Source organism: Cariama cristata, unplaced genomic scaffold (assembly GCF_000690535.1).
Source record: "Cariama cristata isolate BGI_N322 unplaced genomic scaffold, ASM69053v1 scaffold6734, whole genome shotgun sequence".
NCBI lineage: Eukaryota > Metazoa > Chordata > Aves > Cariamiformes > Cariamidae > Cariama > Cariama cristata.
In genome coordinates, this window is record NW_009613428.1 from 47,536 (window position 1) to 74,146 (window position 26,611).

General features: G+C 46.6%; 1 protein-coding gene across 1 annotated transcript in view; it reads left to right on the forward strand.

Annotated features, from left to right (window-relative positions):
• Positions 1 to 2,438: 2,438 nt before the first annotated feature.
• AOAH (acyloxyacyl hydrolase (neutrophil)) overlaps positions 2,439 to 26,611 on the forward strand; it is a 73,910-nt gene continuing 49,737 nt past the window's right edge. The window contains exons 1-5 of the mRNA XM_009699013.1: positions 2,439 to 2,470; positions 2,881 to 3,035; positions 17,557 to 17,652; positions 22,823 to 22,883; positions 23,980 to 24,079. Coding sequence (XP_009697315.1) covers positions 2,439 to 2,470; positions 2,881 to 3,035; positions 17,557 to 17,652; positions 22,823 to 22,883; positions 23,980 to 24,079 — 444 coding nt within the window. The remainder of the gene's footprint in view (positions 2,471 to 2,880; positions 3,036 to 17,556; positions 17,653 to 22,822; positions 22,884 to 23,979; positions 24,080 to 26,611) is intronic.

Here is a 26,611-nt window from a genome sequence, read left to right on the forward strand (position 1 = left end):
GAGGTAGGCAGGACCTCCTGAGCCACCCTTGTCCCAGGGCTGCTTCCCTGGCTTAGATGTTGTACAGAAGCCTTACGGAAGCATTTATGATCAAATCCCTTCCTTTGGGACAGATCTAATGTGGGTTTTACCTCTCATTAGCATCGTCTGTGCAATTACTAAGACTAAGAGACAAGGTGATGTGCTCCTTCGCGGCTGTACCAAGGCGGCTTTAGGTCTTACCATCGGAGGGACTTGGAAGTAACACAAAACCTGCTTGGCCAAAGGCTTTTGCTATCTGATTTGAGTGGGAAGGGAAAGATTTAACACTGGGGGGGGGCGTGTTCACCTTCCCAGCTGGCCTCTAAATCTATGCATGCAAATCCCTCATTGCTCTGACCAGACTGCGTACTTTAAAAGCTTTGGAGTTTTTCTTTAATTGGTTTAAGAGCTTGGCTAATGCAGGCGGTGGAGGGAAAACCAGCTCTGCGTTACAGACGGTTCTGGGTTCTCCCATCGCTCTTTCCACAGCCTGAAAGAAAATAACACGGCCAGTTACAGGCTGGAGCTGGGGGCTCTGCAGGTTTACACGCCGGGGAGCACTTGGGATCTAGCTCTATAAGTGCCGTTGTTTAGATTTGTATTTTGCTATAGATACAAAGCAGAAAATGTTCCAAAGACTTCTCTGCTAGGAAGATTTTTTTTTTTCTTGCCTATTATTATCGCTCTGCTTTTGCAGCAAGAGCTCCTGAGCCAATACGCAGAGTTTTAAAGGACTTCAAAGTGTCGTCGGGACCCAGGTGATAGGTGTCTTCAAAAGGGTTTGATGGAGCTGCAGTCACCGTAGCAGTGCGTCTTTTTATAGCAAGTTTTTACAGCGTTAAGAAAAACATCCTGCAGATTTCAGTAGGATTGGCATATGGATAAGGTACTTTGCACTGTGATTTTTGTTTATCTGCTATTAAAAAAAAAAAAAAGAAAGAAAGAAAACCAGCATTGCTAGCTGTAGGGGGAAAGATAAGCAGGGACAGGTCTGCAAAACTCAGGCAACAGCTATTACCTCTATTTTGGGTTTAATGTGGTTTTTTTTCTTTTTTCTTTTTTTAGAAGGAAAACATACATTGGGAAGCCGGTGGCTTGGTTTAGAGAATGGAGATATGGAGTGATTTGTATTCCCATTGAAACTTTTAATAGTTGTGGGTTGGTTTTGTTTGTTTGTTTTCCCCAGAGCCACTGGATTATTTTATCATTATGACAAGGCAAATTCTGCTTATCAAAGTTGAGGCAAACTTTCTGGGACTGTCTTTAAAAATGTCATGTGTCAGGCTCCCATAGAAGAGAAGTGGTTTGCAAAAACTAAATATTAAACAAAAGATAAATACTAAAGCTGACCTGATCCCTGTGTGGCCATGTTGATCTGCAGGAATGTCTGGAGATTTGGCAGGGAATGACTGATTCTAATATATTCTCTATTTTTTCCTTTTACAACACCATTTATGAGTCTCCTTTAATTATGCCCAGGAAGGATGTAGGGATGCCAAATGAAACAGGCTCCTCATTACTACCCATGCCAACAGCCTGGCTGCTTCTGAAAGAGCCAGGCGAGGAGTGGGAAGGACAGACGAGTGCTCGTGGCCCACTGCGGGTTAAGAGACTTGCCCAGGGTTATACAAAAAGGCAGAGGCAGAGGTGGGACGTAGCTTTGGCCCTCCGGTGCCTCAGTCCTACGTCGTACCCTTATAGGCATCCGTGCATCCACAGTGCCTGGGATTTAGCTGTTTGGACTTCTTCCATCTCTGAAGCAACGTCATTTAAACATGTTTTACTCTCTGCTTTTGCTTCAGGCTGGGGAAGGACTGGTTTCTGCCTGCTCTGGGGGAATTAAAAAAAAAAAAAAAAAAAAGACAGAGAAACCTTTAGATGTTGTGACTGCCAAAGCAGGAAGACACTCAGGATTTTTCAAGCCTCTCAGGCAACTGGGGACTGCAAACGAATGCGCTCAAAGCCGATGAGAACCGGGGCTCAGCTCCTGCTGCTGCCCTTACGCCGGCAGCTGCCTCCGCAGAACTAAAGCCCTGGCGAAACCCCGGCACGGGAGCCCCATCTCTCTGACCTCCTGCAGCTCTGGCCCGAGCAACCTCTTTCTTTTATTTTTCACGCCCGGTCCTCCCGAACGGAAACCCTGGTCAAAAATCTTACAGAAGCAGCCGGAGGTATTTTTTTTTTTCTCTTGTCTGCGGAGGAGGGCAGAGGAGTGACGGCAGCGGGGAGGGGAAGGGTTTGTGGAGTTGTTTTTTTTAGGTTTGGTGTTTTTTTTTTTTCCTTTTTGCAACACTGGTTGTTCAGGGGAGTGTCTTGCGTTATTAATGCTGAGTGGCTCCAGCAACTACTGTGGTTTAAGGTCGTTAGTCATCCGCTGCGACCGCAAGAGATACGGGAGTGCTGAGCCAGAGCTCTTCATGCAACCCTCTTGGTCCTGCCAGACCAGCAGGTTGGGAAGAGCCGCAAACGGGGTGCGTGGGGGTACGGAGAGTAGCCCGAGGCCACAGGGACATCCTCCCACCCGTGTGGGACCCGTGGGTTGTGGTGGGTGGCTGCACGGCCACCCCGAATGGCCTGAGAGGGGCTGAGGGGTGGGCGAAGGGCAGGGGCAACACGGGAGTGTGGGATCCTCCGTGCACCCCGTGAGAGAGAGGGCAGATGTGTGCATCCACCTCGGGGAAGCTATACGTGCGTTACATGTAGCTACATAGGCGCACGAGTCTCCTTTCACCTCGAGCTGCCAACGAGACAGGGATGCAGGATGCTCCCAGAGCATTAAGGGAATACAGGTCCACGTGCGTCCTTCCCACCTGATTTCTTCCTTTTTTTCTTTTTTTTTTTTTTTTTGGCCTTCCTTAGGATGAGGGGGTCTAGGCAAACATTCCTTTATTTATTCTGCATCCTCTGGTTCCCGCTTCTGCTGAAGGCTGCCTCTTCCTCCCCTCTCCCCCTTGGAAGCGACCCACCACCCGCTTCGCTCCCCGCCGGGCTGTACAGAGGACACACCTGCGTCGGTACGTATTCGGGTTTGCTTTGCCTGCTGGACTCCCGCATCTGTTACTCCACCGGTGAGCTGAGAATTGCTATGCACATCGTAAATCACTCCTTTATCTATTTCAACAGCTGTACTGCAAAATACTCGTAGTCTTTGGTGAAATACTTGCGGAAGATTTTGCAAGGCCGGCGCGGGGTCTGAAGTTATTTTATGATTTTGTTTTTGAGTGGCTGCTTCCCAAAGTTCATGTTTTTGCTCTGCGGGGAACGGTGTCTGAAAAAGTTTAACGTCTGTAGGTCTGGGACCTGGAAACAAGGTGTTAGGGGCTCCTAGTGTTTGTTAGGGGCTCCTAGCGTTTGTTAGGGTTCACGATGCATTTTGCAGGAAGGCACGGTTTCCCTTCAGACTTACCCAGGGTCTCCTCATGGATTTCATTGCCTGGGAAATTGGTTTTAAGAATAGTTGGTGCCTGCTTGGGCCAGAGAGCTTTGTGGTCTTGGATGCTCATCCCTGGAGAGCCACGTTGCAAGGGTTCTCTTCCTCACATTTCCTTTCCTTTTCACCACCGCGCGCGTCTGCACGACCCGGGCTAAAGTGGGGCGAGCGTGTTTCGGCCACCCCCGTGTCCTGTGCCTGTGGCGATCCCTCCACAGCAGCTGTATCTGGGGGTACCCTGTATCCTCAGCTGAATAAGTGAGTGCCAAACTAAGACCAGTAACCCCAAAGTCAATGTGAACTGTGGGTATCTCTGCGCCAAAAACGCCCTTGGCCTGAGACTGTGTACCTAGAGAGATGCGATAGCTTGTATTTTTCATGTGAGCAAATGTTAAGTGATGGGTATGTCTTATGCGTTATGATCAAACATTTTATTTTTAGCTTTTCAGGGCACTTTTGTGCTGTAAACATAAACCCTGTCGCAGTTCTCCATCCTTCAGAAGGAAATATTTCCTTTCAGCCCCCAATTATTTTCGCTGTGGCTCAAGGAATGCAATTAGAAGTAATAATCCTGAGCTTGATAAAAACAGGGTTTTGCCTCCCTTCTGAGCCATCCGCAGTGCCCTTGCAGCTTTTGGTACCAGAGAAGCGGGGTGAACCGAAAGCGAAGGGAAATCGGGGCGACGGGGCTTGCGCAGCCCCTGCCGGGGCTCAACCACCAGCCGGAAAATGAGGGCGAGTTGTGAAAAGCAGCGATGGCTGTCGGGACTGGCCTTGTTTGGGCCGACAGCCGCGGGAGCAGTGACCGAGCAGCTGCCAGAGCGAGAGAGAAGTGGCGGTTTTTAGTGGTGAGATCTTTAGACAGCCACGGGTTTGAATGCACAGGAAAGGCGGCGAGCGTGCTCGCCCGTAGGATTTTTACACTGGTGTTTTTTTAAATGTCAGGCGTGAGCGTTGTCTACCCTTTCCATCCCATTGACCCAGCAAGGCTCTAAATTCCTATTTGACTGCACATTGCACTGAAATTGCCTTGCACAAGATAAATTGTGCTTTTTTTTTTTTCCTCCCGAGGGGAGGAAAGATGCACCAGCCCCATTGCTGGGACCACCGAGCATCTCCCCGGCGTGTTTATTCAGTGGGGAGACATCAAAAAACCTGCTTCCCACCCCAGTTGCTCTCTTTGAGGTGTCCCTTCAGCTAAAAACATCCACGTCAGCTCGACTCGGGACCAAAACAGACTGTCCGCATCTCTGTAAACCACAAGCTAAAAATGCAGGGTGCAGAGCATTAAAAGTGCACGGGCCGGGGCTGGCAAGGAGGGCTGGTGACTGCATGTAGGTTGGCTACTGCCTGCTAGCCCGGATGGCCACCTCTGGGGTTTCACTGATCAACTGCTCTCTTGACGGACCCTTGGAAACACTGACAAGCCATCCGTGTCTCTTCCTTGCCACAAACGGGAAAGGGAAGGCACGGAGGAGCTGGTGGTTGCACTTGCCATGGCGTGGAGCAAGGGTAACGTCTGTTGTTGTGCCCTCTTAGGAGCAGAAATTAAGCCGAGATCAGCTTCATCTGTAGGAGGAAGATCATGATTTCCTTCCAACAGCTCGACCCCAGACCCTGCTGTCTCCGTTTGCCGTCTGGGAAGGCACTGGGAGAGAGCCATGAGAACTCCCTCTGTGTCATCTTGGCCTTGCGGGTTGAGGCAGTATTTTTAACGTGAGAAATGCCTGCTGCCAAACGTATAGGAGATTTTCTTGAAGAAATGGACTTTTTTGTGCAAGTTAAATGTGTAGTCAGGTGTCTCATCTTTCAAAGTTATTTGCCTCTCTTTTCTGAGGGAAATGAGACGGGTGCACGTTGAATAGTAATTTCTGATTGCTCCGGTGCGTGTACCACCTGCATGATCGAGATAGCTACGTTAGTAGCCAAAACCGGTCAGAAAATGGATGCTCTTTCAGTAACAAACCCAAGAAAATATTTTCCATTAAGCCTTTCCACTGAAAATATCACACTTCTTGAAGAAATATGTAGAAATGAGATGACAGGAGGGCGAAATGCCGCTCTGGTAGCTCCGTTGAATGCGATACAACTTGGTTGCTTCCTCCTTCTGTTGCCCTTGCTAGCAGTGCCTGCTAGCACCGTCTGCCCCAGTATATTCTGGTCATACTGGGCAAGTGGCTGGATGCTTCAAGTGACTTCCCTGCCCTTAGCACATCCTGGGAAATGTATTTTGGGTAGGCACCCATATGCCGATATGGAATAGGGCTGGAGGAGAGGTGGGTATGTGTCCAGTGACATCCCATCGCAGGCTGAACAATTCAGACGCTTCATAAGGGGTGTTTGGCCAAAACATCTCTGCTTTCAGATTGTTACTTGTCTAAAAAGAAAGTGACTTTTTTTTACAGCAAACTTCATTGTGTTAGAAAACATTTAGAGAGAAGTTTTAATCAGCCTCAGTAACTATAGAAAAAGTCACATCATTTTTTCCTGCATTTTCTTGGTGTAAAAATAAAGCATCCAGAAAGTGTTCCCATCTAAAAAGAGATTTAATACTACTGCATTTTATAATTACAGAAAAGAGGGGGAAAGGACCTGATGGTAATCCTCCCGGCACAAGATCAGATGTAGTATACCTAGGCAGCTCCTAACCATCTCTTAAACAGATACGTGGTCTGTCTTTGGCCCTGTCACTAGAAGAGTGTTCCCACCATCTGACAGCCTCTTGTCTCCATCAGTGTTTCCTACCTTCCCAGGCTGGAGGAATGCCCCCCTTTTTGCACACCACAAAATCAGCTCAGACTCCTCCTCTGGACCTCTTGCACGGGATACAGTCTTCTGCTTTTTCCTTATGGTGGTTAAGAGGGCTTTCGTTAAGTTTTCCTATAGGAAAGGCCCACGGAGTTGTTTGTCCTCATGTAAAGACGGTGAGTTTTTGCTCTGTGCGCTGGATGCTGGGTCTGGTTTTAGTTTCTGGGTTTGTTCCTGACTGGCAGTGTGGCTTAAGGGATTTATCGAGGGCGAGACCTAGAAACCCTTTTGCTAGGGGCAGCCTGGCCGTTTCACCAGGGCATCCTAGAACGAGACACCGCGTAGTTTTTGCTCAAAAATTAAGTATGAATGAGCCCTTCAGATACTCTGGTCTTTTGACTTTCCCCATCCGTTAAATGGGGAAAATACTGCTCGTTGCACAGGGTGAGCAAAGTTTTACTGAGGTTAATGTGAAGGTACATGTAAAGAGAGTACAGTAACACCGGTAACTGCTGACACTCCTGTTAGCGTCTCATCATAGCCAAGATCACGCTCTTTATTTTTCTACTATTTCTGATTTATTTTTAGAGGTTTTATTCCATGCCTTCCACCACCCTGAATTATGACAGAGCCCTTGAAGGGTCTCTGCCAATCGTCCTGTTCTCTAGCAGAGGTGACTTCATCTGAAGCAACCTCAGGCAAGGCAGAAGCTGTCCTGGAGGATGCAGAAAGCAGGGGAGAGACTGAAAGACAGGAGGGAACCGCTGTATTCATCTCTCTTCAACACGATGAAGAAAGGGAATTGGGGGAATAGTAGAGCAGTCAGTTAAACATCAATTCCTAGAAAGATCCGGCAGTGGTTAATAAAACGCTATAAAAGTATGTTTCAAAAGGAAATATGAGTAAGAGCCTCACTGGATTTATCAAGGAGAAATAGTGTCAGATCAATCTAACTTTCTTTGCTGATGAGCTAATGGCATGTAGGCACGACGAAGTAGTAGATGTTACAGCTGGAGTTTTATAAGGCTTTTGGCAGCACCTCGGCACTAATCTAGTGGCTGAGAGATAGGTGACATTGATTAACTTCTACAGGGCTGGGTAAAGCTGGTGGGTGGTCTTGTTCACGGAGTAATTATGGGTGCCTCGCTCCCAGAGCGGAAGGATGTACACAATGAGGTCTTTCTTGGACCTCTATTTTGAACATAATATCATTCCTTATTTTTATTAGCCAGGCTAACAAAATAGCGTGCTATTAAATTAGCAGCTCATATAAAGCTGAAAAGGTTTGCAAGTACAGTGGAGGGCAGGATTAAATTCAAAACAATCTTGACAACTTGGAGTAATTGCCCTCCCCCAAACCAGATAATTTCAATATGGGTATGTTGAAGGCATTTCAGCAGAAATAGTCAACGACACATGTAGCGGATGAGGAACGACCGGCTGGGTAGCATCCCTAGGGAAGATCATCTGGGCTTGTAGTGGCACAACGATGGCATGCCGTCAGGAAGAACGCACGCACTGCGTACACCGAGACGTGCGAACAGAAGTTAGCTCGCAAGACGTGAAGTAACCTGCTACCTTTGTCAGCATTGACAAAGCCTCCGAGGAATTTCTGCCTTCCCTTTTGGGGCTCTGCATCCAGAGTGATGGAGAGTGACGGGAGGTTTCGGAGAAAAAACCAAACATAAGCTATAAGGAAAGTTTGAGTAAATGAGAGTTAATTAGAGAAGAAAAACTTGAGAAAAGACATGATATCTGTCCTTGAAAACGGTAAAGGGGTGATCCGTTCTCCAGGTTCATAACAGCTGTGGCAAGAAATAACAGAAATGGATACTGGTAGGGACATTCAGGTTAGGAAGAAAATTTTCTAATGGTAGTGAGTCCCTGAGAAGGCTGTAGCAGACCTCATTAGAGATCTGAACAGACCTGCGCCTACCCTGTCCCTTTGGGACGGCGGAGATGCCACAGATGGGCTGCAAGGGCAGAGGCTTGTGTAAGATGACTTCTTCCAGGCTGGCTTTTCGGGGGTTCTGCGCTGTCAGCGCGAGAAGCATTTGCAAATAGCAGGGTTTATTTATTTTCTCCCCAGCAGCAGGCTGCCCTGCTCTTTTGGCAATTAACTTTGGCTGCCCTTTTTGGAATGAGGCGATTAGTCAGGGAGCGCTCGATAGAGCTGGACAGCAGCGCTTTCCATCTTTGCTAGCGAGCGGAGATCCTGGGGGTCAGCAGCCGGGGAAGCGAATTTCCCCATCTTTGTGCTCGATATAATGCCATTCTCAGCAACCTTTGCGGGTCACCTCTTCCATTCACCCATGAGCGCATAATTCCTAGCGTATGGAGAAGCATGTTCTCAAAACATATTTTCAGCTCTGATTACATTAAAGAACGGATGTTTCCGAGCTTCCCGGCAGCGTAAAACGCCGACCTCTACTTGCGTTGATTTGTGTGATGGTCAACGTCGAGCTGTGCGTGGGCGCAGGGATGAAATATGCCCCGCGGAGCGGCAGCAGGACCGGTGCCGTTTGGAGTTCCCAGTAACTTCGCACAATGGAACATGCCAAATGGAGCTGGAGGCTTTTAATAACTGCGCTCAGACAAAGTGGCTGTGCACATATTGTCTGGGGAGGCACCATGACAGGACGTATAATTTACAGCTCAATGAGTTCGGTAAAAAGGCCATGCCCAATATCAATGTTGCACCACAATGTATTTTACTCTGAAAGGCTGGGAATCGACTTTGATTACAGCTAAACCAGTGCCAAGCCGCAGCACCTCTCTTCACTTCACCGACGTTGCTCGGTTTACTTGGAGGCAACATTTGGCTGAATGATCAGCAATAAATACCAAATTTGACCGTAATGTTTTTTTTCCTATGATTATGCTTTGGATAGAAAAACCACAGGCATGTAAGTAGTAGAGATACTAAAGCAACTATTGAAATAGGAATATTTTCTACAGGCATTCATATTTTTCAGCAACTAATGGTAAAAATTTCATTTTCAGAATCACACCAATTCTTACTGAAAGTTTATGGCTCTAAAATGCAAATATATCTATTGATCACAACAAAAAGGTGTGCTGTCACCATTTAAGGCTGAGCCGGCACTTAAAACGGGCGGCAGACGCTCAGCGTACCGACATATATACACCTATGTGTGTGTAAATACACAATCACAGAATCATTATGGGTGGAAGAGACCTCAAAGATCATCAAGTCCAACCGTATATATTTACGTGCGCATTAGACATGGGTAGTCTTGTACGTTTTACATTCCTGATGCTTGCCTTTAGTGTAAGTTTTCTTTGATAATCTCATTTATTGAGTACCGGTTGTCTGTTTGGTTGCTGACTGCGGCAAGGCGCGTGCCTCCCACTCTTGTTCGGGTGCTAGCCCTAGCCCACTCTTGTGGGCTGCTAGCCCACAGCACTTCTGCTTGTGTTTAAGGCACTCACTTTCGGTCGTTTTAGGAACTGTGCATCTGAAACAAGTTTTGTGCAGTCAGAATCTTAAAATGGTCAAACCTTTGCGACAAGAATGAAGTTATCCAGTTACATTAACTCCCCCTGCCCCCGTTCAGGCTTCAGTAAATTTTTAATAGCCTTTCCTGATCGGTAAAAGAAAAATATGTTAACGGCACACATACATACAAGGGTTTTTTTCTATTAATTAATGCAGAAAGCATTTCCATTGGAAATGCCTGGGGTTATAGATTTTGTTAAATAGGGCTCTTTAAAGTGTAATGTAGGAAGCACGAGGGATACGTTTGGCTGGCAGGTACGGATACCAGAGCCTTCCACTAGATGGGAACTGAGTTTTCTGTACCAGCATAACTCTCTGGGTGTCTGAAGGAAACAATAACGAACAACCAGAACTCTGAAGTTAGGGGTCTGAAGAGGCTCGCTGCTATTGCAGGAACGATAATCGACATTCCAGGGTTTGCTGGTTTTGTTACAGAGCTCCAACGCACGCAAAATACTGCTATATTGATATTAGTATTTCAGAAAAGTCTTTGGCCAGTATACTACATGTAATTTTATGCCCGGTGACAGGTTTGGTAATAGCATACCATTTAGCAATTCCAAATTGTTTTATGATGCTAAGCAAATTTAGGGGGAAAAGGTCCTGTATACGCCAACATATTTGAATATGGATACCTATAATTATGTTCCATCACTTCAGTACCTCTGTGAAATACAGTGGCACTGTAAATGGAATAGGGAGCGACGTCTGAGTTAAAAGACTTTTTCACTCAGATCCCTTTCTAAATTACCTTTCAAAGCAACAAATCCTCTGGCTGTGTATGGGAAAATAACTATCTTAACTTTGCATATACAGTTACGTCCTTTGAGCTGAATATGTCCACACAGGATTGAAATCTTGAAGACATAAAGGGCTGTTCTTTGAAAGTATCACCTCGGTGCTGAGAAGCAGCAAAAAAAGGCAAAATGGGTATTGGGATGGGAATACATAGTGAAAAAGAGAACATTCCTGTATTGTAACTTTGCATATCTCTGGCCTGCCTGCACCTGGAATACCCACGTGCACGTCCCCATCTCAGAGGAGAAAAACCTTATTTTTTATTAGCTCCCCGTGGGAATGCTCTTGTTTCAAACAGGAACGTCTTGTTCCAGGGTGAACTGGATGAGATGAATTTGTTTTCCCACCAGATCGACAGCATCCGCACGAGGAGCCGCCGGATCGCCTTTTGTAGCCAGGCTCTGGGGACCCCTCATCTGCAGGCTTTAAGAGATGCGTTGGAGATGCATAGGATCATCTATAAATGGAAGAAGCAAAGACTCTGTTTTGGGGCAACCTTCGTCTTCTGTACAAAGCCAGGAACATGATAGAAGGGTTCGTTTATACAGGGGCTTGCTGCTGCAGACAGATATTTGAGGCAGAGGTTTGCCGCTTTGCCAAGCGAGGCTCCGGCTCCTGCTCCACCGGGAGCGAGCAGGGTGACCGCAGCCTGGCCGGCGGGGTTTGCAGACAGTGATTTGTGTCCAAGGCCGCTTTTTGGGGGCTTATTTCCTCCTTGTGCTCCAGGGGATATGTTTAATTTAGGGCTGGAGAACAGCGATATGGCTGGAAGGGCAAGAAAGATCTCCGGTACCCAGGAACGCGAGGAAAGGATGGCAAAGGAGGATGTGCCAGGTGGCAGAAATCCCATTTAACAGAGCTTTACTCAGACAAATATATCTACAAATCTGAAAGTTAGAGAGGCAGCTTTCACTACCCAGGCACTTCTTGACATCCCTAGGTATAATTCTAATTATAGAACCTTTCAAACGTGTGTGGCAGAAGTGGATTAAGTTAAATAGTCTGCTCAAACTGCCAGAGGCTTCACAGCTAAGAAATGAATTTCTCTAGCTCTGATTTTATTATTAGGGCATGACTTTTTTTTCCCGGAGCTTATTGGAAATGTCATTTTATTATTACACGCTGTTTTCAAATACGTGGAGAGAAGTACTTCCTGACTTGGGAGTTTTCAGGTTACTGCTGCTGAGCAAAATGGTTATGGTTTTCTCTTATCTCTTCAGAAATTACTAGCAGATGGGACAAACTATCACTAAAAGAGACAGGCACTTTATTAACACCAGAGTCTACTTTCTAATGGCTGGTAGGCATTATAATACCAACGAATTTCTTCCAGAGGAAACATCCTTCAGCCTGTCAAGGCATTGAAACCTATTATTGAAACACAACAGCAGGGTAAGTTTCTGGAAACTTGTTTCTAAAGAAAATCACGTGCAACTATAAAAAGTTCAGAGCTTTTTTTAACCTTTAATTATGAAGCTTATCTACATTGCCTTATATGTGCCCAACTCATGATGAGAAATAAATCACATCTAAATATCTATTAAATTAAAAGCAAGCAATAGTTGCTAATGACTGTTCAGAACTGGGAGTGCTTTTCTACTGATGCCAGAGTATTAAGGAGTTTATATTCTCGCACACATCGTGAGTAATTAAAGCCGTGAGCTTTCTACAGTTGAAGACTGCTGATTTCCCCCTGTCCTTTTTAGCTAACTGATTATTTTCCATTTTTAGCCGGCAGAATTAAGACCCATTAAAGGCTAGGATGACTGGTTAGCATTTCTGATAATATTTGGTGCTCAGGGAGATTTCTGTTGATATCATTAAAGGGTAGCGGCTGCTTACGCTGCAGCCAACAGTGAATTCTTTTTCTGCCACTAAATCCAGAGGAAGATGGTACATATGATTAAAAAGAGAGCAGGTTTGTAGTAGGAGTGAGGATAGTCTGATTTATTATATTTATTATTTATATTATATTTATTTATTGTTATATTTATAGTCTTAATTTATAGACACTAACCTCTTGAGGTTTTACCTATAGCCCAACACAGGAGACAGGTTCTCCTGGAGGATAAATCTGAATTACTGGGGGGAGCATGTTTTTCTCCAAAAAAAACAGGGAACCCGGGTGGGTTAGACCCCCTGCAGTGCAGCGAGTCCCCCTCAGACATTCCTCCTCCCTCCTCCCAGGGTTCAACCTTTTTCCTGAGTAATTTACAATCTCCAGCCCAAAAACTGCTCCTGATGACATCGGTCTAAAGGAAAGGCTTTGAGGCCGGCGGAGCCGGGACGTAAGCGGGTGTCCCCTGGGGCATGGCCCGTGGTGGGGCAATGAGAGATGCCAGCAGACCCCAAGGAGTCAGGAGGGGTGAACCAAGGGCACCTGGTAAAAGCCCAGGTAGATGGGGGGAACAGAGAGCAGCGCGGCCGATGGCAGGCATTGGAGGCACGCGTTGCCGGGGAGCATCTTTCCCACCGGAGGACAGGAACATCCCCCAAATTTGGATCCAGAGACTTCAACCACACCACCTGAGGCTGAGGATGCCCCAACTGGAACCACAGACCTCTTGGAAAATCAGTCAAGACTTTCTTTATTGTCTTGTCCCGTGAAGGGTAGCGTTTCGTCTGGAATAAGTGCATTTGTTGGGGAGCATTTGAATAACGGAGATGTGGTCTGCGGGTGCCCGAGGCAGGGAGGGTGTAACAGCATGACCAGAAGCATCCCCTCTGTGCCTGTAAAGGCTAGTTTTTGAGAGCAAACATTTTGAAGTTCAGCTCTGTGGGTTTTTCCCAAGTACTCAGGCTATCAGTATTGTTATTTATATTCACATAGCATCCAGTTGCCCGAGGTACCACATTAAGTACTGCACAAACTCAGCAATGGCTCTGTTAATTCTCATGTGAAGCAAATCTCCCTTTGGGCCTGGGTTGATAGACACAAAAGTATCTAACTGACTTAATCAACGTGAAAATTTTTCCATTTAATTGCTGGGAGACGGCTCCGTGAGTAGGGTTACCTGCACGATTGTGTTTGTGATTAAGAATTCTGTTTCTCTTTGGCAGAGTTGAACCAAAAATAGCTTCTTTCCGCCTCCCCCCCTCAATGTGGTACTTTGACAGACATGAAAGAGAAGCTCACATCTTCAATGGAGACTGTTCTTGTGTAACAGGGGAAGTGGAAACACGGAGGGTATTTTTATCCTCAGCCCAACTTTTTTTGGATTTTGAGCACTGGGGCTGTTTGTCCATAAGCCCCTTCCTCTGCACCAATTCTGCTGGAGGCGAGAAAACCTCGCTGTCAACATGAAAATGAGAGTCGTGGGGGCAATGCCTGAGTCAGAGAGAGGGGAGCCTCTTTGCACCCCTGCCCTGAGCCGAATCACGAGGCAGGCTGCTGAGCCTGCGCTTGGGGTGAATAACTCTTATTTCGGTGTAAAAACAGAGCACTGAGGTGCGGCAGGGCTAGAGGGAAGCTCTCTCCTCCTCGGCCGGGGAAGGCGTGGGGACGCATCGTGAGCTGGTCTCTCCCATTGTAAGAGGGTTGACTCATTGCATCGATGTTTTTATCCGGCTAGATTTTTACACTGAAATAAAATCTCTCCTTGCAGCACTGGAGCCAACATTTTGGCACCGGAGGATGCTGTAACTGAAAGCAGAGACATCGCGGAGGTCGATGTCTGCCCGTGGCTGGAGCAGACCCGCGGTGACAGAGGAAGCAGGAGCCGCGGTGTGGGCAGCATCCCACTCCCACGGGCAGCAGTTTGCAAGCTTCATTGTGATGGTGCACGGCACCCTCTGGTCCCGCAGAGGATGAGGGGGTGCCAGGGGTGGGAGACAGACTTTTAGAAAGCTGGACCCAGTCGGAGCCCCCTGTTCCTGTGCTACTTGGTGGGGATGCCCAGCAAGCTGGGCGGGTGGAAGAGGCAGGTGGGGAGGGGGAGAGGGGAGCTGGGGACCAAGAGAGAAGGACTCTGTCCTCTCCGCAAAGTGTCCTGGCAGGCCCTGGCTGAAGGTGTGGGAGCGCTGGGTTACGCAGCACAGCCAAAATGAGCATCGTTTCTCTCTGCTGCAGTTGGGGACGCTGTCAGCTCCCCGGTGTGATGGGTTACTGAGCCTCAGGGACGTGGTGTCCCAGATCCCTGCGGTTTTCACCTGCTCCCCTGTGTCTGAGCTCACGTCTGTGCTCACAAATGGGGCTTTTCCCTCGCTTGGCATCCAGGCGTACAATTTCACAGCCTGGTCAGGCCATCCTGCTCCTCAAACCGCATTGGCATCCACTCCATCGCTGCTGCCTACTTGCCCCTGGGCTCAGTTCTGATCCCGCCTGTGTTTTGGGGACTGTCTGCTCTCCCAGCTCCTCTGCCCGCTGCAGCATTTTCCTCTGCTAACATTACTAACCTCAGCATCTCCCGAGTTTCCTCCTCTCCTCCTTACCTTCATCCCTCACAGACGCCTGGACCCGTGTCTGCTAAGTGCTGGCACATCCTTGTGCATAGTTTCCTCAAGCTCCTGGTGCAAAAGAATGAGAGGTAAAACAACAAAACCTCTCTCTTTTAGAAAACATCAAAGGACTGGCTCCTTCCCGTCTTTCTGCTTGGGCTCCTTTTTGTCTTTCTGACTTCTAGACGGCAAGATTGTTAGATGAAGGCCTGACCTTGGTAAGAGAAGGAAGGCAGGCACAGAAAGAACATGTGGTTTTGTGGTTAAGGCATCATTTTGATCATTTAATTTTTCTGAGCCTCCTTCCTAATGAATAAGAGAGACACAGAGGGCATGGGGAGGGTAGTCTGGGTTGTCTGTAGGTTGCTTGCGTGTGTTAATAATATGGCCTTGTACGAACCAAGTTATGCAATGCCTTTTAGGTGTATTTCAAGGATGCTCCCCACCATCTCAGCGCTAAGCGATGGAGTTGATCCAGCGTAGCTATGCCCACCCTACCCTTGCAAATGAGCCAGGGTCTGTTTTCTGTCCCTGGGGCCAGCACAGGGCATGGATTGTACCCGAGCAGCTCAAGTCCCTTGCACCCCTCAGGTCCCCCCCACCTCAACTGGGTGTCCTCATCCAGACGTGCCCAGTGACTGGTCCCCAGCACTAGCACAGGCCTTGCCTGGGGCATGGCACAGGGTTAGGCTGGGATCAGGCATCTGCTGGAGGTTAAACAGGGACCAGACGGCCCAGGGCTGTTCATCGAGCCCAAGTCCTGAGCGGGCTTTACCCTCCAGCTTGGACATCCCCTTTGGTTTTAGTTTGGATCTTTATTATCCTACTTTTTTTTTTTTTTTTTTCTATGAGCTATTGTGTTTTAATTAACTGTTTATTCCTTGGGCTAGCCTCTGGCTATTTTTTTGGGGGGGGGGGAGAGGGAAGAAGGAATGACTTGCTTCAGGGTTTTTTCTTGGGGGTGTTTGCCTCCATTTATTCTCCTGTTCTTTGAGGCTGACTGGAGGTAATGGCTCTTAGCATGCTTTATAAATCATTCTGCAGAGGACTTTGAGTGAGCGTTTTATTTAATAAGTATGGAGAAGTGGGCTTTCATCCCTGCCAAGGAGGTGGCAAGTTCACTGTAATTTCCACTGGATTACTGTGTTTGGGGTAGAGAAAGTAATAGAAGACTCAAAGACATTGGTCTTACAGCAAATTCCAATTGTATTACCTCCTCTTTGACTTGCTACTTGATCCATAGGAGCATCAAAGTTATTTACGTTCAAAACCAACACTTTGATTTAATAGCACATAGGCAGGGATACTTGGAACAAATTTAAAAGCTCACTTTGAAGAGTTGTGCCAGTCTGAAAACCTGAACGTGAATGCTCTTGAGCTTTGGGAAAAGGTGGATCCACAGCCACGTCCCAGTGCTGCAGTTCACCTCCATTTCTAGACTGTGTCAGGGTGAGTCCTGAGAGCTGAGATTTTTTTGCAGAGAAAGAAACCTTTACTCAGGCTGCTGGAAACTGCCATCCTGGTCTCCTGGCTGCCTGGGATACCCACCTCCGTTACACAGCCTTGGAGTCCAGGCAGGGACCTCGCTCTGGCTGCCAGGTCTGACTTTAGGTCAGACCTTGCACCACCGAATCTGCCTTCTTTATCAAATAGTGAAGGCACTGCAGAAAAAGAGAACACAATGCTGGCCTACAGCAATTTAAAATTGACTTGAAATGAACCGCTTATGGTCATCACGTGGATTTTTGAATGATTGCTATGTGGGGATCACGTTGAACCTATTTCATCTCAAAAATATCAGCAAAAGTGCTGCACATCTCAAGAAATGCTTCACTACAGTGTGCAAGGTCTTGGGTCTCAGCAACAGATGGTCCAAGGAGCAACTTGACTTTAGTCCTGCTCGCACCCAGATTGGCGATGAGAAATAACCAGCTTCGCAGGTCATGGGAAATGGTTTCTTTCCAACCACGGAAGAAGAACAAAATGAACTCTGAAGACATCTTGCTTTAGCAATCGCATAGCTGGGCCCAGCAGCCCTGTGCTTGCCAGGCACCGTGGGCTTCGGAGGAAAGTCTGCGGAGAAATGATGCCATGGATGCTTTGTGGTGGGCAGCACATACGTCTGCTTCGTGACCTCTCTCCTGCAGGCAGTCACACCCGTTTGTTTTTCGGTTTTGGTAGCTCTTTGTGTGGAGAGCTATAGACGTCCTATCAAGTACAGACCTGTGCCTTTTTTCTCGAGAGAAATAACAAGAGAGCAGGTGGCCAAGCAGGCAGTTATAACAGTGGCTGTCCTCCCCGGCTCCTTGATTTTCATCCTGGAAAGGATGGAAAATCGTTTTTTCAGGAACAACATCCAGTGCTGTAAAAGCCAGGCTGTTCTGTGTGCTCCTCTGGCATCGGCATCCTCTCTGTGATAACTTACAGGTTTAGAATAAAGACAGAAATTCACAGATATTTTTTTCCCCTTGAGCACTCATCTGCCATGGAGCATCTCAAGAAATGAAATGCCCAAGGATGCCTGAAATAATTCTATGATGCGGGGTGCTTCATCACACTTTGCAGATAACCATATTAGCTCTTTTTGTTTATTTGTTTGAAGGTTGCGTGCTTGTGGTGTCTGTAATTGAACAGCTTGCACAGTGGCACAACAGTACGGTAAAGGCAGCCGTGGAGAGACTCTGCAACTACATACCTGGTAAGTACCAATAATACGCCATATGTTACGTCGTTACTGCTGTATCACTCTGTTAATTAAAAATTCACACGTGGAGTCTGAAAAAGCTTTTTTTTTCCCTCGTGCAGCATCTCAAATGACTGTAGCTGAGAGATAGCAAGGTGTTACCTACAGGGAAGTCAGTGGTGTGGCTCAGTTGGCTCCAGAGCTGGGATTTTGTCCCAGAGTCCATGGGGTTGTATTAACCCCACACGCGTGTGAGCACCAACACACGCAGACCCCTTCCCTCCCTTTTTTCTCCACTTTTTTTGTTAGCAGCTTAAGAATAGATTCACTGTATGCCCTGCCATTCTTCGCTCTTGTTGATATGGGTCTTTATAGCAACTGTGAAGATGAAAATGTTTTCAGCAAGTATAGGAAGCTGCTATTGTAAAATCTCAAAAATGAGCCAAGGTTGACAGGTGTAAGATGTGAGCGTTTGGTCTGCACAGAAAAGCTATTGAAATGTAACTGATGATACCAATTTCTAAAGCGATAGCTATTCCATACGAATATATGCAGACTCCCCTTGTTCTGCCCCTTATTTGGTCTGCTCAAAGGAGCTTAGCTGTCCGAATGCACATCCCGAAATAGAGAACAGCTGGAATGCCGGAATAGCTTTGTGCCTCACACGCCGATGGTCGTGGTTTAACCCCAGCCGGCAGCCAAGCACCAGGCAGCCCCTTGCTCGCTCCCCGCCCCGGTGGGATGGGGAGGAGAATCAGAAACGGGTAAAACCCATGAGTTGAGATCAGAACAGTCTAATAATTTAAATAAAGCAAAATATAATAATAATAATAATAGTAATGAAAAGGGAGATAATAAAGAGAGAGTGGGGAATAAAACCCAAGAACAGATAAGTGATGCACAATGGAGTCACTCATCACCCACTGACCGATGCCCATCCCTGAGCAGCGATCAGCCCCTCCCGGCCAGCTCCCCCAGTTTCTATACTGGCGATGCCGCTCTATGGTATGGAATATCCCTTTGGGTGGTTGGGGTCAGCTGTCCTGGCCGTGCTCCCTCCCAGCTCCTTGTGCCCCTCCTCGCTGGCAGAGCTTGGGCAACTGAAAAGTCCTTGACTTAGGGTAAGGGCTACTGAGCAACAACTAACACATCGGTGTGCTATCAACGTTATTCTCACACTAAATCCAAACACACTGTACCAGCTACTGGGAAGAAAATTAATTCTATATCCCAGCCAAAACCAATTCTATAACTCTTTAAGTAACTAGATCTCACATTCATGACATCTTTTTAACGTCATGAATGTAAAAAGATGGTTTAGGATTCTTCATTAAAATGTCATTTATATAGGACTTCATGAATTGTATCTCTGAGAAACCACCTTGCTCTGTAGACCCCAGTTTCACAGAAGATGCGTGTAGAATATTAATTCCCTCTGTTCCAAAAGAGGATTTCCCACTGCAGGATGGGGTAGGGAGGTAATTGCTGGGATTCATTCATTGATAGAATGATGCTTGTCTGATTTCTATTCTGTAAGTCATATCCTCAGTGTTTTAAATTACAGGCACATAACCGTGAAGTTACAATTAGAAGCACTGATCCTGCTATTAAAATACAATTTTCTTCTTTAAAATATGACATGCTAGCTCTGTGTTCATGATTCACTCAGTGGACCTTGTTCCGCTGACAGGTCACGATATTTCTTTTCAGCTGCCATTCTTTACACATTTAAAATCCTATTTTCCCTTAGGTAAATCTGTATAATCCAGTTACCTTCTATGAGATGCATGGATACACGCAATAGAAAAAAAACTGACCCTGAACTTGAAAGAAGGGAAAAATCCTATGGATTGTGTAGGAGCTGCAGTGTAACCCCATTTATCCTCTCCTGGGAGGTGAATGCTGCAGCCCGGCAATCAACAGCATCCTCTTGCTGCTCGAAACCACAGAAAAGCTTTGGATGCTCACGAGGAGCAAACCTGCTAAAGCAGGCCATGCCATTTCACCTGAAGGATCAATTTAATTATTATACACATGCCTACAATTGATTGCAAGAATAACAGCAACAAATTAATGGCAATGGGGCTTTTCCTAGGGCCAAAAAGGGAATAAGAACTCGTGTGGGTTTTTTAAGGGCCTCCTTTAATTTCGATTACAATCAAGTTGGGGTTGGATCAAGCCTTCAGTGAAGTTATAAGATGTTCAAGAACAAAATGTGCTTAGAGAAAAAGGGAGAGAAGAATTCAGTACCCGTCAATCCCACTCAGTCCCATGGGCTGTGTAGAAAACACAATCGCATCCTCATTTATATGGAAATACTTGCAATGTGTGTGATTCAAGCGACATGGCCAATAAACCTATGGAAACAAGAACAGTAACACCATGAGTGAAGGAGGCTCTGGAGCAGACAGAAAGGCCAGGTCTGGGGGAACGGGCAGTATTTATGGTGTAAGCGATGTATGTTACCTGGATACTGGCGGTCTGCCTGGTGAAACAGAGATGTCTGGTACCCAAAACGTGCTTGGGGATCATCTGCCTCCGGCATTGCCTTTGAGTCATGCCCCTCTTCTCTGTCGGCCACCGCTGTGTAAACACCTTAGAGCTCAAGTGGAAATGGCAACATGATTAATACCACCTTTCTTGCAAATATTTATCCTCTGGGATTCAGCCAGAATTTGTGTTTCTAGGACTATGAAGCAATAAAGGAAAACCTTCTGGATTTTTATCACATAAGAACAGCGCAGTTTAGGGGATCTCTTTTATCTGTAGCAGGGCAAAAGCAAATAAACTCTAAATTTGCTCTAAATTTTCCAGCATTTAGTTTGGGTTAAGCTCTTCTCTTGCCCCGAACACTCAAAGTTATTCATCATTTTCTCTCTCTCTCTCTCCCCCCTGTCCTTTCTGACTTAGGCAGCTTCTTCCTAACAGAGCTTTCTCTCTGCAATATCCTCTCCTTGTGCGGGTTAGGGGTGATAAAGGTTTGTGAACGCACGAATGCAGACTGGCTGGGAGGGCAAGTCCTGTAAACACTGCCCGTGCCTTGGGTCTGGTTTACTGGAAGCCAAAGCCTGAATGACATCTGTACCTTCCAAGAGAACTTTATGTGCTCAAAGATAATTTTATGTCATGGCTGTTCTTTTTACCACCCATCATTTGTTACGCATTGGGGTAGTTACACGTCAAGCTTCCCATATGCATAAGGAAATCAGTGCCTAGAAATCAGTGTGACCAGCAGACCCCCAACACCAGCTCCCCAGCGCTGATGGCCAACCACACGGTCCCCTCCTCCCAGCCACCAGTACAGGTCACGGCAGCCAGCTGGCTTCTCCAAGGCCAGAAAAATTATGGAAACCAGCTGGTTTGGGAAACTCATAAGGAGAGTATCGCCTGCGATGCACCGAGGAGGCATTGGGGAAGTCAGCCACCTTCTCCTGCAGGCTACTGTGGGGAGCCAGGTGCTTCGTCAGAGGGTGTTTTAATCAGCGATGATACCAAATGCAGGGCTATTGATGCCTGTGATGTCTTTCCTTTTAGACGAACAAGAATAAAATCTAATTCTAGCCAGGAGACCTATTTTTAACTTGCAGATTGCTTCTAAAGAGCCAATAGAGAGGAGCGATGTGGCAAAGGAGGCAAAGAAATGAAGCTAATAACTTGATTGAAAGAAAACACCTGGCATGGGATAAGAAAAATCAGCTATGTGGTTCCAGAAGCTGCCTGCAAGACCATATGAGTAGGAAGGTGCTGGGGAAATTATCTTTTCATTCCCTGCTCTGCCTTTCTGGTCCGAGTCCCCCTGCCTTGGGCGCAGGTTGCCAGCCCAGGTATCCGCAGTCCTGGCAGGAGAGCGGCTGCGGGAGCGAGAGCACATCCATGCCCACTGATGGGGTCGGTGCTGTGAGGTTTTGTACCCTCCCCAGAACAAAACTACCCACCTGTACGCAGCAGACCCTGGGCATGTCCTGCCTGATGCTGGTTAAAATTGAATATTCATCCCAAAGTTGGAGGGGAGCGGCTGCTTTGGGGGTTCCTATGGCTTTTCTTTGGGAAAGATGAGAATACTCTATATTTTCTTCCCCAAGTACAGACAGTTGTCTGTCTGGGTAACGGAGGTGCAAGAGAAAACGGCGTTGCTCAGGAATTTCAGGAGCTGCAAGTTTGTCGTTGCTGCACTTGTATGAACCTGCTGCTTCGGGACTTTTCCTTACGGCACCCCTGCCGAAACAAGGCCTGACCCCTCCTTTGCAGGATACGTGCATGGTTGACCAGCTCTCGTCTGTTCAGGCCAAGAAACTGTCTGTTTTCCTTCTTGGGAGCTATCAGACCAGTGCTACCATCACGCCCTACCTGTATTCAAACCCCCAATCTCCCCCACAAGAAGTGTCTTTTCTCAGGTGTGGGGACCACTGTTTTTTTACAACAGTAAACTGTCCGGTTTCCCTCTTGGGAACTATCAGACCATTGCTACCATTGCTCCCTACCGGTATTCGAACCCCCAGTCTCTCCCACAAGTGTCTTTGCTCGGATGTGGGGACCACTGTTTTTTTACAACAGTACCTTAAAGCAATCTCTGATGAGCTGTCTTCTGGAGGGCATGTTTCACCCAGATCAAAGAAAGCCACCTGAGCCCGCATCCCAAAAAGGCACATGGCCACAGACTGTGAAAGGATGCCGAATGAAAAGTGTCAAATACTTGTCTGAACGCAATTACTCCTGCACAACTCCTGCTCTACACAAAACATACTCTCTTGACTCGCACAAAGCCCCAGGAGCTCCGAGGCAGCTCTAGCAGTAGCATCAAGCCCTACATCACGTTCTGCACTTTGATTTATGTGTTTGTTTTCTTTCTTCTTGCAAACCTACCGAGCTCTTTGCTTAGAAGGTGTTGTGGCATGTGTGATTTCTTTTGACTTTTCCACGATGCCGTACTCGGAGCATTTAACAAATGCTAGTTATCCTTTTTAGTCTTTATCGTGTGGCTTGCCTAAAGCCAGAGAAGGACCTTAGGCCAGGTTAGAAATTCAGATTTTCCCATTCTCCGGTGCTATACTGAGGTCCTAGATTCACACGCCTTCCCCTAAGGTAAATCAGCATTCACCTTAATGAATCAACTCCTGCTCTATTTTGACTGTTATAAAACCAGTTTCACCGTGCTCAATTACCTAAAAATATTTATGTTTTGTAGAAAAACTGCAAGGTTTCTGTTACGTACTTGCTGAACTTTACGGACCACACATAGCTGACCTGTAAGTATCGCTGTGTCCTCTCAAGCCTTCACTTTTAGTTGATTCTTGACGTGTACGGATGTGCTGTCGGATTGACGTGCAGGGATTTCATTCTTAAAATCACATTATTATTAAAGCAGAGATGCTTCAGAGTGATTCTGGTTTGGCATTTGGCACAGCTATTTCTGAGTGAATAAGCACAGGCTGCCACTGGCAACCATTTTCATATTCCATTTGAATCTCAGATCAGGCCCACCTGATGTAATTACCTTATGAAATTCAGCTTGTTTGGCTGAGGGAGGAATTTGAATAACCCCAGCGTGTGCGAGACAGGTTCTACAGAGTCACACTGCTGTTAATACTTGGCTCTTGCTTTCCCTTCCACCTTTAAGCAAGCTTTCTAATTGCCAGCTCCTACGTGCTCTCAGCCCCGACCTTGATACGCACTCTTGGGGAAGCCTACTAAGTGATGTAAAAGTGATTAAAAAAAATAAAATGTAGGTCATTTTATTCCTCTTTGAAAGTTCTTAGTTTAATTAACAGGGCTTTTGCTAGACCTTCTTCCTCCCTAGGGTTTTTATTTTTATTTTTAAAACTAGTCAAGGGACTGCAAAGTGCTTACAGGACTAAGAAGTGCTATAATCAAACATTTTAATTTAATTCCTGATTAGCCCAGAGGTGTGTCCCAAAAAGAAAGAAACAATCCTAGCCCTTGTGCTTGGTGATTAAAGGTTAAGGTTCTTTGAAGGATTTTTGGTTATTTTCTTGAGTTAATGATTGAACATTCACATGTGCCAAATTGCATATGCATTAATTTTAACCTTTAAATCTCTGTCAGACTTATGATTGATTAAAAAACAGAAATTGGATTCAGGTGCTGCATATAAAGCACAGTGCTTTTTCATCATCCTGGAATCCAATTTTAAATGCTGAGTAGGATGCCGTGGCAGAAAATCGTTGGGACCCAAGACTGTACTGAGCAGCGACTATGGGCCACAGCGAAGTGAGCTGAGGTTATTGTTTGTGTTGGGGAGATTTAGTTTCCCATGGAAAGAGCTTCTACTTTCAAGCACCCGGAGGAACATAATAGTCTTTGTTTATGCACCACTTCCTTCAGCATAGACAGGGAAATGAACGCCGACGTGGTCTGCCATTCCTTGAAGCTGTGTAAACAGGATCCAGGACAACCGCTTTGTCATCTCTACCTTCCTCCAAAGGTGAGTTGGTTTCCCACTTTTTTCAAAGTTACTGATTGTGGAAGGTCTTTTAAGCTGGAACTGAACGGTACAGAGGCTTCCAGTGCATTGTCTGGGAAATTAACTTCAACCACTTAACCTATTTGGTTACCACCACTGTTCTGATGTACAGTTACCTGCTACACCACGGTAACTTGATTGTGTGTCCTAGACCTTTGCTACTCGGATGCGTATAGACCTCTCCAGCACTTTCTGCCCTGGTAGTTGGTCTGGAGAGAGGGGCTGTTTAAACCGAGGTGGCTCCCGTGAAGAAATTAGATCAGTGGTGAAACGCTTGGCCCATCAACCGGAGGGGACAGGCTGCCACTCATGGGGGGTGCTGTCAAATCTTTGGTTAGCAATTCTCATCTCTCAGAGCAGGTGTGGGACCAAGCTGTTGACTCCTTCCACCTCCAGCGACAGCTCCAGCAACTGCACTTACTGCAAGGAAAACAACTGAAGATTTGTTTTGGTTTGTTTTTTAAACAAAATTTGGACTCTCATTTGCGTGGCCTGGAGACTGTCCCTCTGAGTGAGTGGCTCGAGCAAACCCTCTCCCATCCGAGTGGTAGTTAAATCCCTTTCTGTCAAGGTATATTCTGTCAAGGTATATTTGTTTCTCACCAGAAATAAGGGAACTCTACCAACAAAATGAATTTTCTACCCTGACTGTGCTCTCCTTTTTAGCTCACCTGGTGCCCTTAGACAACATGAGGAGGTTGAGGGAGATGGGAGGAGAAGAGCAGTGCTTACAGTTCATGCTCAAGTGGTTGATAAATTGCCCACAGCAACTCTGTGACAAGTCAGACGGAGTAAAGATGAATTATGGGTGAAAAAAATTAATATACAGTCAGAGACGCAGATGCATAAAATGCAGTTTACCTCAGATTTGCTTCTTCGGTTTGTAATTTGATTGATCACTTCAGTTATACGAGCCTGCAAATGTTGGCTCAGTCCCCTGCCAAGTGTTTGACCAAGACTTTAATACTAATGACTGTTTTGTTCAACTCTATTGATTTTCAGGTACTTTGTTTATTCATTTAGACTTTTGGATGCTCATTTTCCCAGAATCAGTATCATATTTGTGCTGACGAAGGGAGTAAAATAGAGTTACTTGCCCTTATAAGGCAGTATAATGTTCTGATTTTAATTGCCTTTAAGGTGGCAGATAGTGTGTAGCTGCTTTTTCAGTCAACAGTTTATTTTGTTCTCTTTCTGTGATGTTGTTCGAGTGAGATCGTGTGTCTTGAGGAAGGAAGAGCCCCTGCTTCAGAGTCCTTGCAAACGACATAACGGAGACACTACAAGCCGAGTAAACGATACGTGCATCATATTACATACTTCCCTGGTCTCTGACAAATTATCCCAAATTAATTTTTTTGCCATCCTGCCTGGAGCCATTAGCGTTCTGTGATTATTCTAGGAGGCTTAGCTCTAATTATGAATAAAAAATATTGCTCCATTCGCACAGAGCGCGACACTTTCAGCGCGGAGCTGGAGGAGGAGAACATCTGACCTGGGCGAGGGCAGCTCCGTGGCGAGGGGTCCCCGGGGACTTGGGCAAGGTGGGCTGCCGTTTTCAGGAGCAGACCCCTGGTGTTGGTGGGGAAGAGTGGAAGGGGCACTCGCGGCTCCTGGATCACCAGTATGGCCGTGTGAGAAGATGTCACTCGCAATGGGGTCTTCTGAGCCCCTAACTGCCACCAGGAGCCCGTAAAGCAGAGCCCGGACCAGCACTGGAAGTGGAGGTAGATGGATGTGCTCATGTAGGCTCTCCTGCTGCAAGTTTCTTGCCCAACAAGAGGTTCTCCTCTACCCTTAGTATGGGGGTAGCAACACTGGGGATCCTTCAAGTCAGGAGGCAAAATAATTTGGTGCATCAGAAGTGTAGGCTTACCATAGGTAGCTAAAGCTGGGTGGGATCTAAAGCTGCTGTAATATGCCTTGTGCTTTAAGCTACAACAGCAGATACTCTAACGTTGGCTGCAGCACCGCTCCAAAACACTGACAGTGGGTACAGGTATCCAAACTACCCGGTTCAGGATGACTAGATGTTCTTTTAGTCAAAAAAATTTATCAACTCACATGGTGAAGGACTTTCTGCACCAGGTCCTGTGATACAGGGACGTTCCTCTAGTGAGCAAAGAGGGCTGAAATAGGGTGAGGGGTTTTGGGCACTGCCTACCAAGGTCCCCTTCTGGCCCCGGGAGCGAGCAGGTTTGCAGGAGATTATTCTCAGCTTGTCTCTAGACTGTTTTAAGCCAGCTGGCCTGCTCAGTTAAATGGCGATACTTTAATTGATTTTGTTGGGGCCAGAATAATGGCTCAACTTCAGCACTGGAGTTCTGCTGCTGGCAGTCTTAAACGGTCTGTGTTGGAAGGAGCTTGGGCTCTTCTTTCTGCCTTTCTGAGTGCCTCTTCTACTCCCCATCACTTTTCTGCTCCGGACTATTAGAGACCTTGTGGTTGCAGACTTTAGCTTCATCTCCAGTAGTAGGATCTTGCTGGGAGTCA